General features: G+C 49.6%; 1 protein-coding gene across 2 annotated transcripts in view; it reads left to right on the forward strand.

Moving 5' to 3' along the window:
- Positions 1 to 13,625, forward strand: part of KCND3 (potassium voltage-gated channel subfamily D member 3) — a 208,836-nt gene that overhangs the window by 194,780 nt on the left and 431 nt on the right. Inside the window, exons 2-6 of one of the 2 annotated variants that reach the window (XM_065927278.1) lie at positions 2,213 to 2,375; positions 9,240 to 9,341; positions 9,672 to 9,761; positions 11,249 to 11,305; positions 12,721 to 12,968. In XM_065927278.1, coding sequence (XP_065783350.1) covers positions 2,213 to 2,375; positions 9,240 to 9,341; positions 9,672 to 9,761; positions 11,249 to 11,305; positions 12,721 to 12,968 — 660 coding nt within the window. The remainder of the gene's footprint in view (positions 1 to 2,212; positions 2,376 to 9,239; positions 9,342 to 9,671; positions 9,762 to 11,248; positions 11,306 to 12,720; positions 12,969 to 13,625) is intronic. The other variant, XM_065927282.1, reaches the window with a different exon arrangement.

Genomic DNA, 13,625 nt, shown 5'->3' on the forward strand with positions numbered 1-13,625 from the left:
TCACAACAGAATTATGACCTTGGTTACTTATTATCTTCATTTTTGAGACAAGGAAACTGAAGCCCATAGTCACATTCCCCCAAGGTCACACTGTGATTTCAGGTGGAGCTAGGGGTGTCTCATCAGAGCCAGGTTCTGGACCACTTCACTGGAAGCCACTCCTGAGCATCATGGCAGAGACCACAAACCTAGTATCAATGCTCCCAAAGGAGCGCTCAGTGGTGTGACTGAGACAGCTTGAGCCAGAACAAAGGGCTTCGACACTGAAGAAGAAGGAAGAAGGGTGCTGAGAATCTTAAATGGGGTCATTCATCCAAGTATGTGTCAACCATGGCACACCTTTGACCGAGCCCTTAGGGTTAGGGGTGAGAACTTCACAGTTCTGCAATGGCTCCCCCATCGTCTTCCACAGTCTTTCTGGACCCCAGGACACCTGGGTCCTTCAGGACAAGTGACTTGAAGCCTCACAATTTCAGTAGCAACAATTCCAGGTCACCCTAAGGCTGTTTCTGCTCCGGACACCCAGAAGGCACAGAGGTGGGGAGAGGTGGTGGTTCTGGCTTTGGCCAAAGGAGTCAACACAGTTCTTTACTAAATGTGGTCTTTAAATGATCTCAATAAAGAAGAGGCTAAACACTTAGCTGCAGCTGAGCATATCTTATTGATTGGAGGAGAAGGCTCAGACCTGTTTGCCTGGGGTTGAGCAGGAGCCAGGCCAAGCCGGTCCCAGGAGGTGGCTGCCAGGGTGTGAAGTACTTAGGAGAGTTTCTCTGAGCTCTGAGAGGGGCTGGCACTGTCCCAAAGTGTCTTCACAGCCTAAGGGGCTGAGTTCTGGCGCTCATAGACCCCTTTAAGACAGTGGGATGAGGTGAAAAGACGAGAAAGCAGGAGGTGTGGGTTTTGCTCCCAGCTGTACCCAAACATGAACGATCCACTTCATGCCCCTGAGCCTTGATTCCTGCATCTGTCCAGTGGTCAGCGGGGTCCCAAGTTCACGGCCTTTGTGGAGCCTGTGTGAGTCAAATGTGTAAATGTGCTTTGTAAATTATAAGTTTTCACATAAACAGAAGGCGGTTTACTCTTCGTTATTTTTATTACCATAAGAGAAATCGTGTTGTTCTGCTTGAAACTTGTCCATGGCTCCTCTTTGCACTTGGAATGGAACCTGTGCTCCTCGTGGGGGGCCCCTGGACCCCGCATGGTCGGCCCTGCCTGGCCCCCACCTGCCGCCTCAGTCTCCTTTTGTAGAATTCCCCACCTGCCCTGCGTGCCGGTCCTGCTGGCCCTTTCATTGTTCCCAGAACAGGCCAAGCCCCTTCCTACCTCAGGGCCTCCGTCCTGTCTGTTCCCTCTGCCTGGTAACTCTGCCCCAAGTGTGTAGCCTGGCTGGGTTCTTTACCTTCAGGTCTTAGCTTAAATGTTACCTCCTCAGGGAGGCCTTTCTGACCATACTTCCCCAACCGTGCACTGCACCATCTCTATTCTCTCCCTGGAAAGAGCCAGAAGTTACAATGTTTTTATATATTCACTTAAGTGTTATGGTCTTCCCCTGGAAGGAGGCTGTCTCTGTGAACATAAGGACCTTGTCTGTTTTGTTCACTTCGGAAGAGCGTATCATAGTACCTGACACATAGTTCAGTTCAGTTCAGTTCAGTTGCTCAGTCGTGTCCGACTCTTCGCAACCTCGTGACTGCAGCCCACCAGGCTCCTCCGTCCATGGGATTTTCCAGACAAGAGTACTGGAGTGGGGTGCCGTTGCCTTCTCCGGTCCGACTCTTTGCGGCCCCATGAATCGCAGCACACCAGTCCTCCCTGTCCATCACAAACTCCTGGAGTTTACTCAAACCCATGTCCATCAAGTCGGTGATGCCATCCAGCCATCTCATCCTCTGTCGGCCCCTTCTCCTCCTGCCCCCAATCCCTCCCAGCATCAGGGTCTTTTCCAATGAGTCAACTCTTTGCATGAGGTGGCCAAAGTATCGGAGTTTCAGCTTCAGCATCAGTCCTTCCAATGAACACCCAGGACTGATCTCCTTTACGATGGACTGGTTGGATCTCCTTGCAGTCCAAGGGACTCTCAAGATAGCAGGCACCTAAATAACTGTCAGATGAATGAATGAATGAATGAATGAATGGGTGAATGATTAGCAGGGGAGCCTGATTGCTTCCCAATGGCCCCTCTTCCTTACACCTGCTGGTCCTCGTCTTTCAGATATGGAGACATGGTACCCAAGACAATTGCAGGAAAGATCTTCGGTTCCATCTGCTCGCTGAGCGGTGTCCTCGTCATTGCCCTGCCGGTCCCTGTGATCGTTTCCAACTTCAGCCGGATTTACCACCAGAATCAGAGAGCCGATAAACGCAGAGCACAGAAGGTAAGCCTCAGGCCTGGAAGGGGGTAGGCTGCACCCAGAGGGTGCCCTGGCCTTGTGCCTTGTCGCCCAGAGCTCCTGGGAGAACCCCTGCACAGACGGCCTCTGGCTTTGGAAGGTAAGCAACCCTAGGTGCCGCCCCACCTGCCAATGTCCTGCATGCCAACCGCGGTCAGCGGCGCAAGGCTACAAGCTCTCAAGTACCCACAAGCCAATGTTATCCTTGTGGATATTCTGTGCGGTTTCCTTGGGCCCTGACCAGCCCTCCTAGACCGCAGCTGCTTACATTGGGCAGCGCCTGGACTCCTCCCTTCCGCAGCCAAGAGCTTGCCGGGGAGCGTAATCACTTTTCAGTACCCTGTAATAGCCTATACCAAACAGAGGGACAAAAATAAATTTGCTAAAAAGAAAAATGAATACTCTGAAAGGAGAACATTCTGAGGCCACTGAGTTCAGGGACAAATTGCACAGCGGGCTTTAGTCACCTCAGGGTATCGTAGGGTAGGGCATAGAACTGCCCTTGACAGTCAGGAGACTAAGCATGCGTCCTGAAAAGGTTTCCAGTGATGTCCAGTGAGCACGCCTTAGGGAGGCCAGGCAGGGCGAACAGGATGAGGAAAGATGTCTGAAAGTTTTGGTGCCCAGAGAGAAGCCTCCTTTCCTGACCGGCCTCCACCTCACGCTCTCAGCCAGCTGTACTTCACCTGCATATTTTGGACATCGGGCTGGTGAAGGTACTTGGACCCAGGGAGCAGTTTTTCCTTTCTCTTCTGATCTATGCTGAAATACTCCCCCTCAGCAGCATCTCAACCTCCAGGGGGGTGCCAGCGAAGCCCTTCTGGGTACAGTGGAGTGGGAGGACCTGAAAGAATCACTTAGGGAGGCCTGAAGCGTTATGTCCTTATTGTATTCTTTCTTCATTCATTCATTCCACACATGTTTACTGAGCACCTGCCATGTGCCAGGCCCCATGATCTGCAGCTGGGTTACTTCCTCACCACGTGAGCCTCTCTTCTGGCCTTGCTTTTTCAGAAATAACCCCCCAGTGGGGGGGCTTCCTTGACATATCAGAGGGATCCAGAATTTCAGAACACATCTGTGTATGCTGACTGAAATGAAGTCTCAAAGTTCATGAAAGTTAGCTCTGAAATGTATAATGATTTGCATGTAACAATACTTAATGGGGGTTTCCCTGGTGTCTCACTGGTCAAGAATCTACATGTAATGCACGAGACCCAGGTTTGACTTCTGGGTCGGGAAGATCCACTGGAGGAGGAGATGACAATCCAGGCAACCCACTCCAGCATTCTTGCCTGGGAAATCCCATGGACAGAGGGGTCTGGCAGGCTATAGTCCATGAGATAGCAAGAGTCAGACACAACTTGGCGACTAAACCACTACCATACTTAATATACATCACAGTTATATAAGAAATCCAGTTGGTCCCCACTTCCAACATCTCCCCTCTTGTGTGCCCCTGAGGTCATCTCCTTGCTCTGCTGTCTCCCTCCGCCTGTGCAGTGATATACTTTGACTTATCCTGACTGGGGTCTGTGCTGTTGTCAGCCTGCCTTGGGTTGATCTACACTCCTCTCCATCCCCTCCGGCACCAGTTTCTACCTCTTCACCCAAGGTCAGGGCTTCCCCACCCCCATCCCCTGCAAGCCAGCCCCAAAATAGAAGTTTTATCTCTTTCCTCATTCAAGTCAGCTCGCAAGTGTGAACAATATCTACATTCATTATGCTGTCCTTAAGAAAGGGGCAGGAAGAAACTGGGATCTCCTTTCCAAATCAGGGAGCCTAAAGCCCTGAAGGGCCAGGGGTCCTATAGCAATGGCAACCCCAGGCCCCTACTGCCCACCGCACCCCCCAGGGCTGATACAGGGTTTTTGAAGAGCAGTAAAGGTTCCTGGAATCCTCAGCTCTCACACCAGCCCACAGCAGCCCCACTCGAGCAGGGCTTCAGCCACCCCTGCACCCCCTTCCCTTCTGTGCTCACGCCCTTAACTGCTTCTTAGAGCATCGCGTTCGCTGTCATTTTGCCCTCTGCAAAGAATGCTGTGGGGCCGTTTCTCCACACAACTTTACAGAGTTCATCCCATGTGATTAGGATACACGAGGAATCAGCCTGGGCATCTTCCTCCTTCTAGCCCCTCAGGAGAGAGTCCCTCCCTCTGCTTCCCTCCTCCCTCTCCCTCTTTGCTCTCCCTGGAAATCAAAGTAAATATTCATAGCATTTTCATCTTGCCTGGATACTGTCCCTTCTCATAGTCCACTCAGCTCTGTCTCTTTCACCTTGGGCTTCTTGTGAGAAGGGGAAAAAGACACCACAAGAATACTGCTTGCTTCCAGCCCCAGGTCTATCACAGCAGTGAGGCAAGGCAGGCAGGTTAGAGGACTCAGTGGGGAGTGGAGAGATGGGCCAGGAAGGGGGTCAGGGGAGCTGATGATAGCTGTCAGCTCAGACCACAAACTCAGGAGTCATGAGGGTAAGCATTAGCCCGTGTGCCTCAAGTGGAAAGGAAAGGACCAAAAAGTTGTCATCCTTTCCCATCATGACGGGTTTGCTTGGGATTATTGCTGAAAGGACTCCATGACTCTTTGCTACAGAGACTGGGTCCTTTAAGCCAGGTGAGCTGGAGATCAAGTAAGGAGGCAGTGGACAGAGAGAGGGGAGCATCTGAGTGGGGATTTTTATTGGAATAAGCATAGATACACATGTAGCTATAAAATTATCATATCCAATGCATGGGCATTGACATAGCTACAACCCACCAAGCCTATTCAGACTTGCCCAGTTTTGCTTGCACCCATGTGCGCCTGTGTGTGATGTTTTATACAGTTTTATCACCTAGGCAAGATCACACATCCCCCACCTCAGTCAAGATACCACACAGTTTCAATACCACAAGGATCCCTTTATCTCTTATAACCACTCCCCACAACACACCTCCACCCTGTCTCTAAACCCTAGCAGCCACTTATCTGTCCTCCCTTTAGAAAATGTTTTCATCCTTTAAATGGTATATTAATGGGCTTATATAGTAGGTAACCTTTGGAGATTGGCTTTTCCCATTCTGTTGTAATTTCCTCAAGATTCATCCAAGTCAGGTGAATCAGTAGTCTGTTCCTTTTCTTTGCTGAGTAGTATTCTCTGGTATGGGTGCATCTCAGTCATGATTAACAATTTGCATGTTGAGGGACATTGGGTTATTATAAGTAAAGCTGCTGTTAACAGCCACTTGCAGGTTTGTGTGTGAACATAACTTTTCTTTTCTCTGAGATAAATGCTTAAGAGTACAATTGCCCGTGGTCTCTTTTGGCTTTTCCAATTTTCTCTCTTTCTTCTTCTGCCTCTCCCAGGGCAGAGATGTCGATATTCATGCTCCAAGGATACCTGGCAGCCAGGCAGCTAGGAAATACTTCATCGTGAAAGTCTCCTAGGGGCCCACAGAATTTGAGCTTATTAGCTTGTACCAGGAACTGTCCCCAGGGTGGCAAGATCCTCCATCCTGACCTCTCCTCCAAACCTGGAATTTCTACAGCTGTTGAAAATGCAAGTTTTGGGCTTTGCTCATCAGGTTAAAACTTGCCTGAATGGAGCTAAAATTTAGGGAAGGAGAGGGATGTTATGGAAGCAGCATTGGCCTGAAGGTTGGAAGATCTGAGCTGAAGTCTGGCCCTGAAAAAATCCCTTCCCCTCACATCCTCCATTTCCTTGTCTTTATCTTTTTTTTTTTTTTTTTTCCATTTCTTTGTTTTTAAAACAGCCTAGATGATCTCCACATTCTTTTAACTCTCACACTGTACTTCTGGCCATAGAAGAGAGGGAAGTTGACCAGCCCACACAAGGACTGAGTCTATCACAATGGCTTTTTTAACGTGGATTTCTGGCCATCTGTGTAGGATCATCTTCCTTGCTGGGCTATCACAAGCCTCACTTGAGCAAATACTCAGTGCAAAGCTCTGTGCTAGGTGCTTAAGATAAAAATACGCATAAATCACAGACTCTGGCCCTCAGGAGCTCAAAGTCAAGCCAAAGTCCTCACCAAATTACATGTGCTGGGTAGTGTTCTGTAAATACATTGCAGACCTCTTTATCCTGTGTGGGAAATGATTAAACGATATAGTGCATTTGATATGACAATCTGTTGCTTTAATAGAGCCCAGGGTAAGATAAGATTAAAAGAAGTGCCACAGAGGAGAGCAGGAGAATCTTTCATCTCAAGAAAGTAATGAAGACAGAGCCCAGATACAAGAAAGGTCTGGCTCTAAGTGGTGCAATCAAATTATATAAGGCTATAATGAGCTTGACACAATTGGATTTCCATATGCGGCTCTCAACACCCAGCACTCACCCAAAACAATAACAGCACAGCCTCAAATAATGGAGGACTTGGGTGAATGCAGACGTGGAGCTGAGGGGAGAGGTGGAGCCGGATCCCAGGGAGGAGAACCGTCCTGCAACTTGAATGCATGTACTTTGCTCAGAGAGAAGAGGAATGAGGGACTTGTTTACCGCCCTTTCTCTCCCAGCTTCCTCTTTTCATTTTCGATCTAGAGGAGAGTTCTTTCTCAGATTTACAGGCAGATCTTCCAGGCTCAAGTGCTGACCTCTTCCCCATATTTAGAAACCAGGGAAGTTCATTGACTTGTCCCTGCAAGGACATACTGGCCACAGGGGGACTTCCCAGGACACAATAGGTATCATGTGTTCTTCGTGCTTCTGTTGAGAGCCAGAAGCCAAGTCCCTGGCCTCTTTTTAGTAGATGAGCCAGACCAGCAGGACACTTGGAGGGGACACTTGCCCATGCTGGGGAGAAGGTGACAAGAAATGAAAATTACCACAACTTTTCAAGGACGCCTCTGTTCAGAGTCCGTGCTGAAGTTAAGTGCGGATTTTCCCAGAGGCAGGAGGAAGGACCCCTCTGGCCTAGAAGAGGGCTGTTAGTCCACATGGGCTCCTCTGCTTCCTGGAGCTGGGTCTAGATCCACAAGAGCCCAAACGTGAGGCTGCATGTTTTTAAACCAGCAGAGAGCCCTCTACCCACCCCTTCTCCCTCCCAAAGCCTCTTTCCTGTTAGGCCTCACTCTGCAGTTGTGCTGCTGTCATGGTGACACCGATTATGTTTATTGGGAAGGAGAAGAGAAGCCAGCCTGTGCAGCATGTCCCGCCTCTCCCACGGCCTCTGCAAGCAGGAGAGATGAGCATGCATGGCTGAGATCCCATACAGTCTTCCCGTGGGATACTGCTGCAGGCCTCCCAGGATGCAGCTGCGGAGATTTCCGGTGCCATAGCTAAGGCTGGGGCTTTCCTGGTGGCTCAGACAGTAAAGAATCTGTCTGCAATGGGGGAGACCCAGGTTTGATCCCTGGGTCGGGAAGATCCTTTGGAGAAGGGAAAGGCTACCCACTTCAGTATTCTTGCCTGGAGAATTCCATGGAGAGAGCTGCCCAGCAGACTACAGTCCTTGGGGTTGCAAAGAGTCAGATGTGACTGAGCAACTAACATAGTTCAAGCCAGGGTGGTGTATGGAAATATGTTCCATTTTGCCCTCTCTCACCCACAGTGGACCCCTTGTCACACATACATGCATCTACAGTCATTCCCATAGACATTTACAACAAAACAGACATATAGAGACATACCCCAAAGACAGACATGCAATTGTAAATTCATCTATTGATTTACAACTTACTAGGCACTGGAGAGACACCAGTGAACGAAACAAAAACTGCGACCTTCAAGGAGCTTGTTTTTTTACTTACTGAGGTATACTTGCTTCACAACATTGTAACTAGTTTCTGCTGTAGAGTGAAGTGAATCACCCATTTGTAGACACATTTCCTCTTCCTTCTGAATGTCCCTCCCATCTAGGTCACCGCATCGCATTGAGTAGAGTTCCCCACACTATACCGTAGGCTCTTGTGTGCATGCGTGCTAAGTCGCTTCAGTCGTGTCTGACTCTCTGCGACCCCATGGACTGTAGCCCACCAGGCTCCTCTGTCCATGGGATTCTCCAGGCGAGAATACTGGAGTGGGCTGCCACGCCCTCCTCCAGGGGCTCTCCCCGACCCAGGGATGGAACCCTCTATGTTGCCTGTATTGGGAGGCGGGTTCTTCCCTACTAGCACCATCTGGGAAGCCCCCATAGGCTCTTACTAGTTATCTATTCCAGGCGTAGCAGTGTACACAGGTCACTCCTAAATCTCCCAGTTCATCCCACCCCCTTATTTCCCTGCTTGAGGTCCATGTTTGTTCTCTATGTCTGTGTCTTTATTTCTGCTTTGCAAATAGGTTTATCTGTACCATTCTTCTAGATTCCACATGTATAGCCAGACCTTGAGGAGCTTTACATTCTGGTGGGGGAGAGAGACAGTAACAAGATAACTATATAAAACATATACTACCCCCTCCCAACGGAATGGGGAACACATGTAAATCCATGGCTGATTCATGTCAATGTATGACAAAAACCACTACAATATTGTAAAGTAATTAGCCTTCAACTAATAAAAATAAATGGAAAAAAAAAATAAAACATATACTACCTTAGTAATGAATGCTAAGGAAAAAATAGAAAGACGGGGAGGAGTTGAGGGCCACATGTACACACTTCCTGATTTTCTCCTAAATAACTGGTATTTGGGCACCTGCTGAATGCAGGGAGAAGCACTGGACCCTAGGGGAGAATCAGGGACCTCTAACATGTGCTCCTTGCAAGAGCCTGCAAGGTGAGAGTCTGGAGGTGAGAAATACCCTGATGCAATACTGAGTTGATAAAGGTCATGAAATTTGGGGGAAGGAGGGAGGACTTTGATGAGTAATAGTCCCCCTCACTCTTTTATCATCTTTGTCAATCACAGAAGGCCCGCCTTGCCAGGATCCGTGTGGCCAAAACTGGCAGCTCCAATGCCTACCTGCACAGCAAGCGCAACGGACTCCTCAACGAAGCACTGGAGCTGATGGTAGGTACCCCAGGACCTGGGATCAGGAGGTGGAAGGAAGGACAAACTTGGTTTCTCCTCCTGGGGGCGCCAGCACTTCCGCCCCAAAGCCCCAAACTTTCCCCCAGTAGCAGCCCTCTCTACACACCTCTTCCATAGGGTTATCATTGTATCCCTAAGCCAGTTTTAGCTTAGGTACCCCTAGCCAAACACTAACATGTTCTAGGGTGACCCTAAAGTTTGGTTCATCCAGATTTTTCTGGCCCCTCCTCCCTTCTGTGGAGAAATGAAGGAGATGGAGAGACGGAGAGCCACCAGCTTTTCACTCAGTCTCTCTTCTTTTCTTCCTAGGGCACCCCAGAAGAGGAGCACATGGGCAAGACAACCTCACTCATCGAGAGCCAGCACCATCACCTGCTGCACTGCCTGGAAAAAACCACTGTGAGTCCCAGCCCAGCGCCCTCCTTTCTCATCCCTGACCCCTGACCCTTTTCAACAGTCAGAACTTACAGAGTGTGAACTCCACCCACATCCCCACCCTGGGCCCAAGCTTCAGAAGTTAAAGTCTGTCCCCTTAGAACAAAAGAGTATCGATGAGGTCTCTATCAACCCTCAGAAGGAAGACCCCAAGGGTCGGAGGCCAGCTCTGCCTGCAGTGGCACAGAGGAGGCCATTCCCCTGGGCTTTCCACACCACCCCTCTATCTCCATCCCCATGGCCCATTTCTTAGTTACAGAGGCCTAAGGGCTGAGTCTATCAGCTTCTCAGTTCTGATGGGCATCACTCTTCAAAAGTAGGGCTGAATTTATAACAGATTGCTACAGGACCGCAAAGAAGAACGTCAACTTCTGTCGCAACCCTGGGGCTAGATGGATGGAATCTGTGAGTCCTTCTGCTGCCTCCAGTCCACTTGAAACAGGAGACAGTGAATGAAAGAGGCAGTGCATATATTGCTCTAGCCAGCGATTTTACCAGTACCACCCATCTTAGCCACCCTGCAATTCTCAGGGAATTCAGATTCTGAAAGGCTTATTGTTAAAACAGAGTCATGGCTTAGGGTGCCCCAGCTGGAATGTGGAATGATGCTTGTGCCTCACCAACAGGCTGAAAGGAAGGGCAGTGGGGCCAACCTTGGACCCTTGGCAAAAAGTGTTAGAAAGAGTGGGGAGCGAGGAAAAGTCAGGCTGGACAGCAAAAGAGGGACAAAGGGAAACTTTCCTGTTTCTTTCTAGGATCTCCCTCCCCGAAAAGCCTGTAGTCAGGGCTCAGCACTCTAAGCAGGAAACTTTCTAATTCTCACTATTCCATATCCTGGCCTCCCAGATGTGGGGGGAACAGATATTAGATGACTCTTAGATGAGACAAAGGGAGGCACTGGATGGCAGTTGGACCCAGTGAGGACTTCCAAGGTGGGAAGGTACTCTGAAAACCCTAGTTTCCAGGATTTATTAAATATTCCATAGAGTCAAGAACTGTATGTGCATATCTAGAATTCTTCTCAAAGATTCAGAGCTTGCCAAAGAAATAGGCCTGGACCCAACTGCCCTTTCCGAATTGCATGCGCTGGGGGGAATGTGTAAGTTGAAAGGATTTGGGTGAAATTTAACATTGGGTTTGAAGGGATGGAATGTTGGCATTGAAGAAATGAGGTCTTGGAATTGAGGGATGGAATGCTGGCATTGAAGGGATGGAATGCTGAATTTGGGGGAAAGAATGTCAGATTGGGGATGGGGTTAAAAGATGGAATGCTGGGTTTTAGGGGAGGAATGTTGGACTCCAAGGGTGGAATGCTGGGACAAAGGAGGAAGAATGCGGGGAGCGAGGGTGGAATGCTGGGATTGAGAGACTGAATGTCAGAACTGAGCTTGGGAATGCTGGAATGTACAATCAATGGTGTTTTTATCTTCTGTTGGCATGTTGTCCTGTAGGGGTTGTCCTATCTTGTGGATGATCCCCTGTTATCTGTACGAACCTCCACCATCAAGGTATAACTTTTTAAAACTTTGATTGATGTTTCTCTCTCTGATTCCTCTGAGTCTGTGGAGCCTCCTCTTTTTACCCCCTGGTCTGGTTCTCTGCATGCGCTGTTGATTCTTCTGGGGCTTATCCTACCTCTGCCATCACACCCAGTACCAGCTCAGGCTTCCAGTTTTCTTGTGCCTTTCTGATTCCCTTTTTTGACTCCCCAGGGGCTTGGAGGGGTGGTGGGACATGGCACCAATGTTGGTATCCTGTGAGTGTCCATGTACCACGTCTGTCTATGCCCCCACCCTCCAACTCCACGGGAACTCCTGGTATTGGCTGTCGGGGCTGGTCTCTCTCTCTTTCTCTCTCTCTGAACTCTGTTCTCATGCTGTTTCTCTTCAGACTTTCTCTTCACTCTGGCAGCCTGGGCCAGATTGTTCACGCCAGAGATGTTTAGTCACCTTGGCCAAACAACCATATTATAGTCATCCTGTGTTGCACTCCACCCTATCCTGATGGCCTCCATTGAGAGTCTGTTAGCATCCCCTCCCCGTGCTGACACTTGACCTAGGGAATCCTGTGCCTTTAGGTGTATTAAGGAGCCATATCCCATAACCAGCTTCCCTGGCAGCTCAGTCAGTAAAGAGTCTGCGTGCAATGCAGGAGATCCAGGTTCGAACCCTGGGTTGGAAAGATCCTCTGGAGAAGGGAATGGCAACCCACTCCAGTATTCTTGCCTAGAGAATCCCATGGACAGAAGAACGTGACAGGCTACAGTCCATGTGGTTACAAAGAGTCAGACACGACTAAGTGACTTTCACTTCAACCCATAACCAGGTAGGAAAAAATCAATCATCAAAAGAAATGATAACTCTTGACATTGTGACCCCAATGGCCTTCAAGAGCAAAGCTCTCCCAATTCTGTGAATAATTCAATGCCTTTAAAATCCTGGGTCTCATGCTTACCCAGGATTCATAAGGATCTCACCCAGTAAAGCCAGAAAAAGATAACCTAGCACACCCACTACTCATAGTCAGGGACTCCTTGCCTGCTGCCCCCGGTGGGTATCCTGTCAAATCCTACAAAGTCAGGCAAGTCTTTGCTTCTAGCTCTGAGGATGCCACGAAATCCCTCCATATCCTCTATATCCCTTCAGCCAAAGCCACAGATGAAGTACAGGAAACATTGTGATTTCATGACTGCAGTCTCCACCCTTCAGTCTGATGACCAGGGCTGCCCATGGGGATCTCTTCCTTTGTTCCTTCGAGGCCTATGGGACACCCCCAGGTCCGGAACGCTTCTTGGTGCTCCAGGCAGCTGGGCACCCTCCTCTCAAGGGCCAGAACAGAGCCAGGCAGGGTGCTGGGGCTCCTCCCACCCCCGCCCCCACTTCCTATCTCTGTCTCTTACCTGTTCCCCCTCTGCTCCCCACAGAACCACGAGTTCATAGATGAGCAGATGTTTGAGCAGAACTGCATGGAGAGTTCAATGCAGAACTACCCGTCCACGCGGAGCCCTTCCTTGTCCAGCCACCCGGGCCTCACGACCACCTGCTGCTCCCGCCGCAGTAAGAAAACCACACACCTGCCCAATTCCAACTTGCCGGCCACCCGCCTGCGCAGCATGCAAGAGCTCAGCACGATCCACATCCAGGGCAGCGAGCAGCCCTCCCTCACCACCAGGTGGGTGGCTCCCGTCCATCCTCCCTGAGGCTTTCGGCACTCCCTGGCCTTCCCCTGTGGCTCAGCTGATAAAAAATCTGCCTGCAATGCGGGAGACCTGGGTTGGATCCCTGGGTTGGGAAGGTCCCCCGATGAAGGAAAAGGCTGCCCACTCCAGTATTCTGGCCTGGAGAATTCCATGGGCTGTATCATCTGTGGGGTGGCAAAGAGTTGGACATGACTGAGCGACTTTCACTTTCATAGAGTGATGGCATCTCTGCGTTAGGAGAACCCTGGGGTCTTCAGCCCTCCCTCCCCCATATCTAATGCAAGGGCCTCCCCCACCTTCCTTCTCATCCTCGCAAGTTAGCCCCAAAGTCTCTCCTATGCTTTGGAGGATACTACAGCATGTTTAGGCCCAACTGGGGGGGCGGGGTAGATATGAGAAATATTTATAACAACAAAAATCCAAAAATGACCTACCTGGTGCAGAGAACGGACTGTTTTCTAAGAAGGTAATTTTCACAATTAGACATGGCTTATCCCAGGCTAATTTTGCATCACAAAGTGACTCTGCTTATATTTAGGCCCCTTCCCACTACCTCCAATGAACTGCAAGGAATTCAGGGGAAGTAAAATCAAGTGCCACAAATGATAGGAAAATAGTACACTGGAGGG

The sequence above is a fragment of the Muntiacus reevesi genome, chromosome 1 (assembly GCF_963930625.1).
Source record: "Muntiacus reevesi chromosome 1, mMunRee1.1, whole genome shotgun sequence".
Taxonomy (NCBI): domain Eukaryota; kingdom Metazoa; phylum Chordata; class Mammalia; order Artiodactyla; family Cervidae; genus Muntiacus; species Muntiacus reevesi.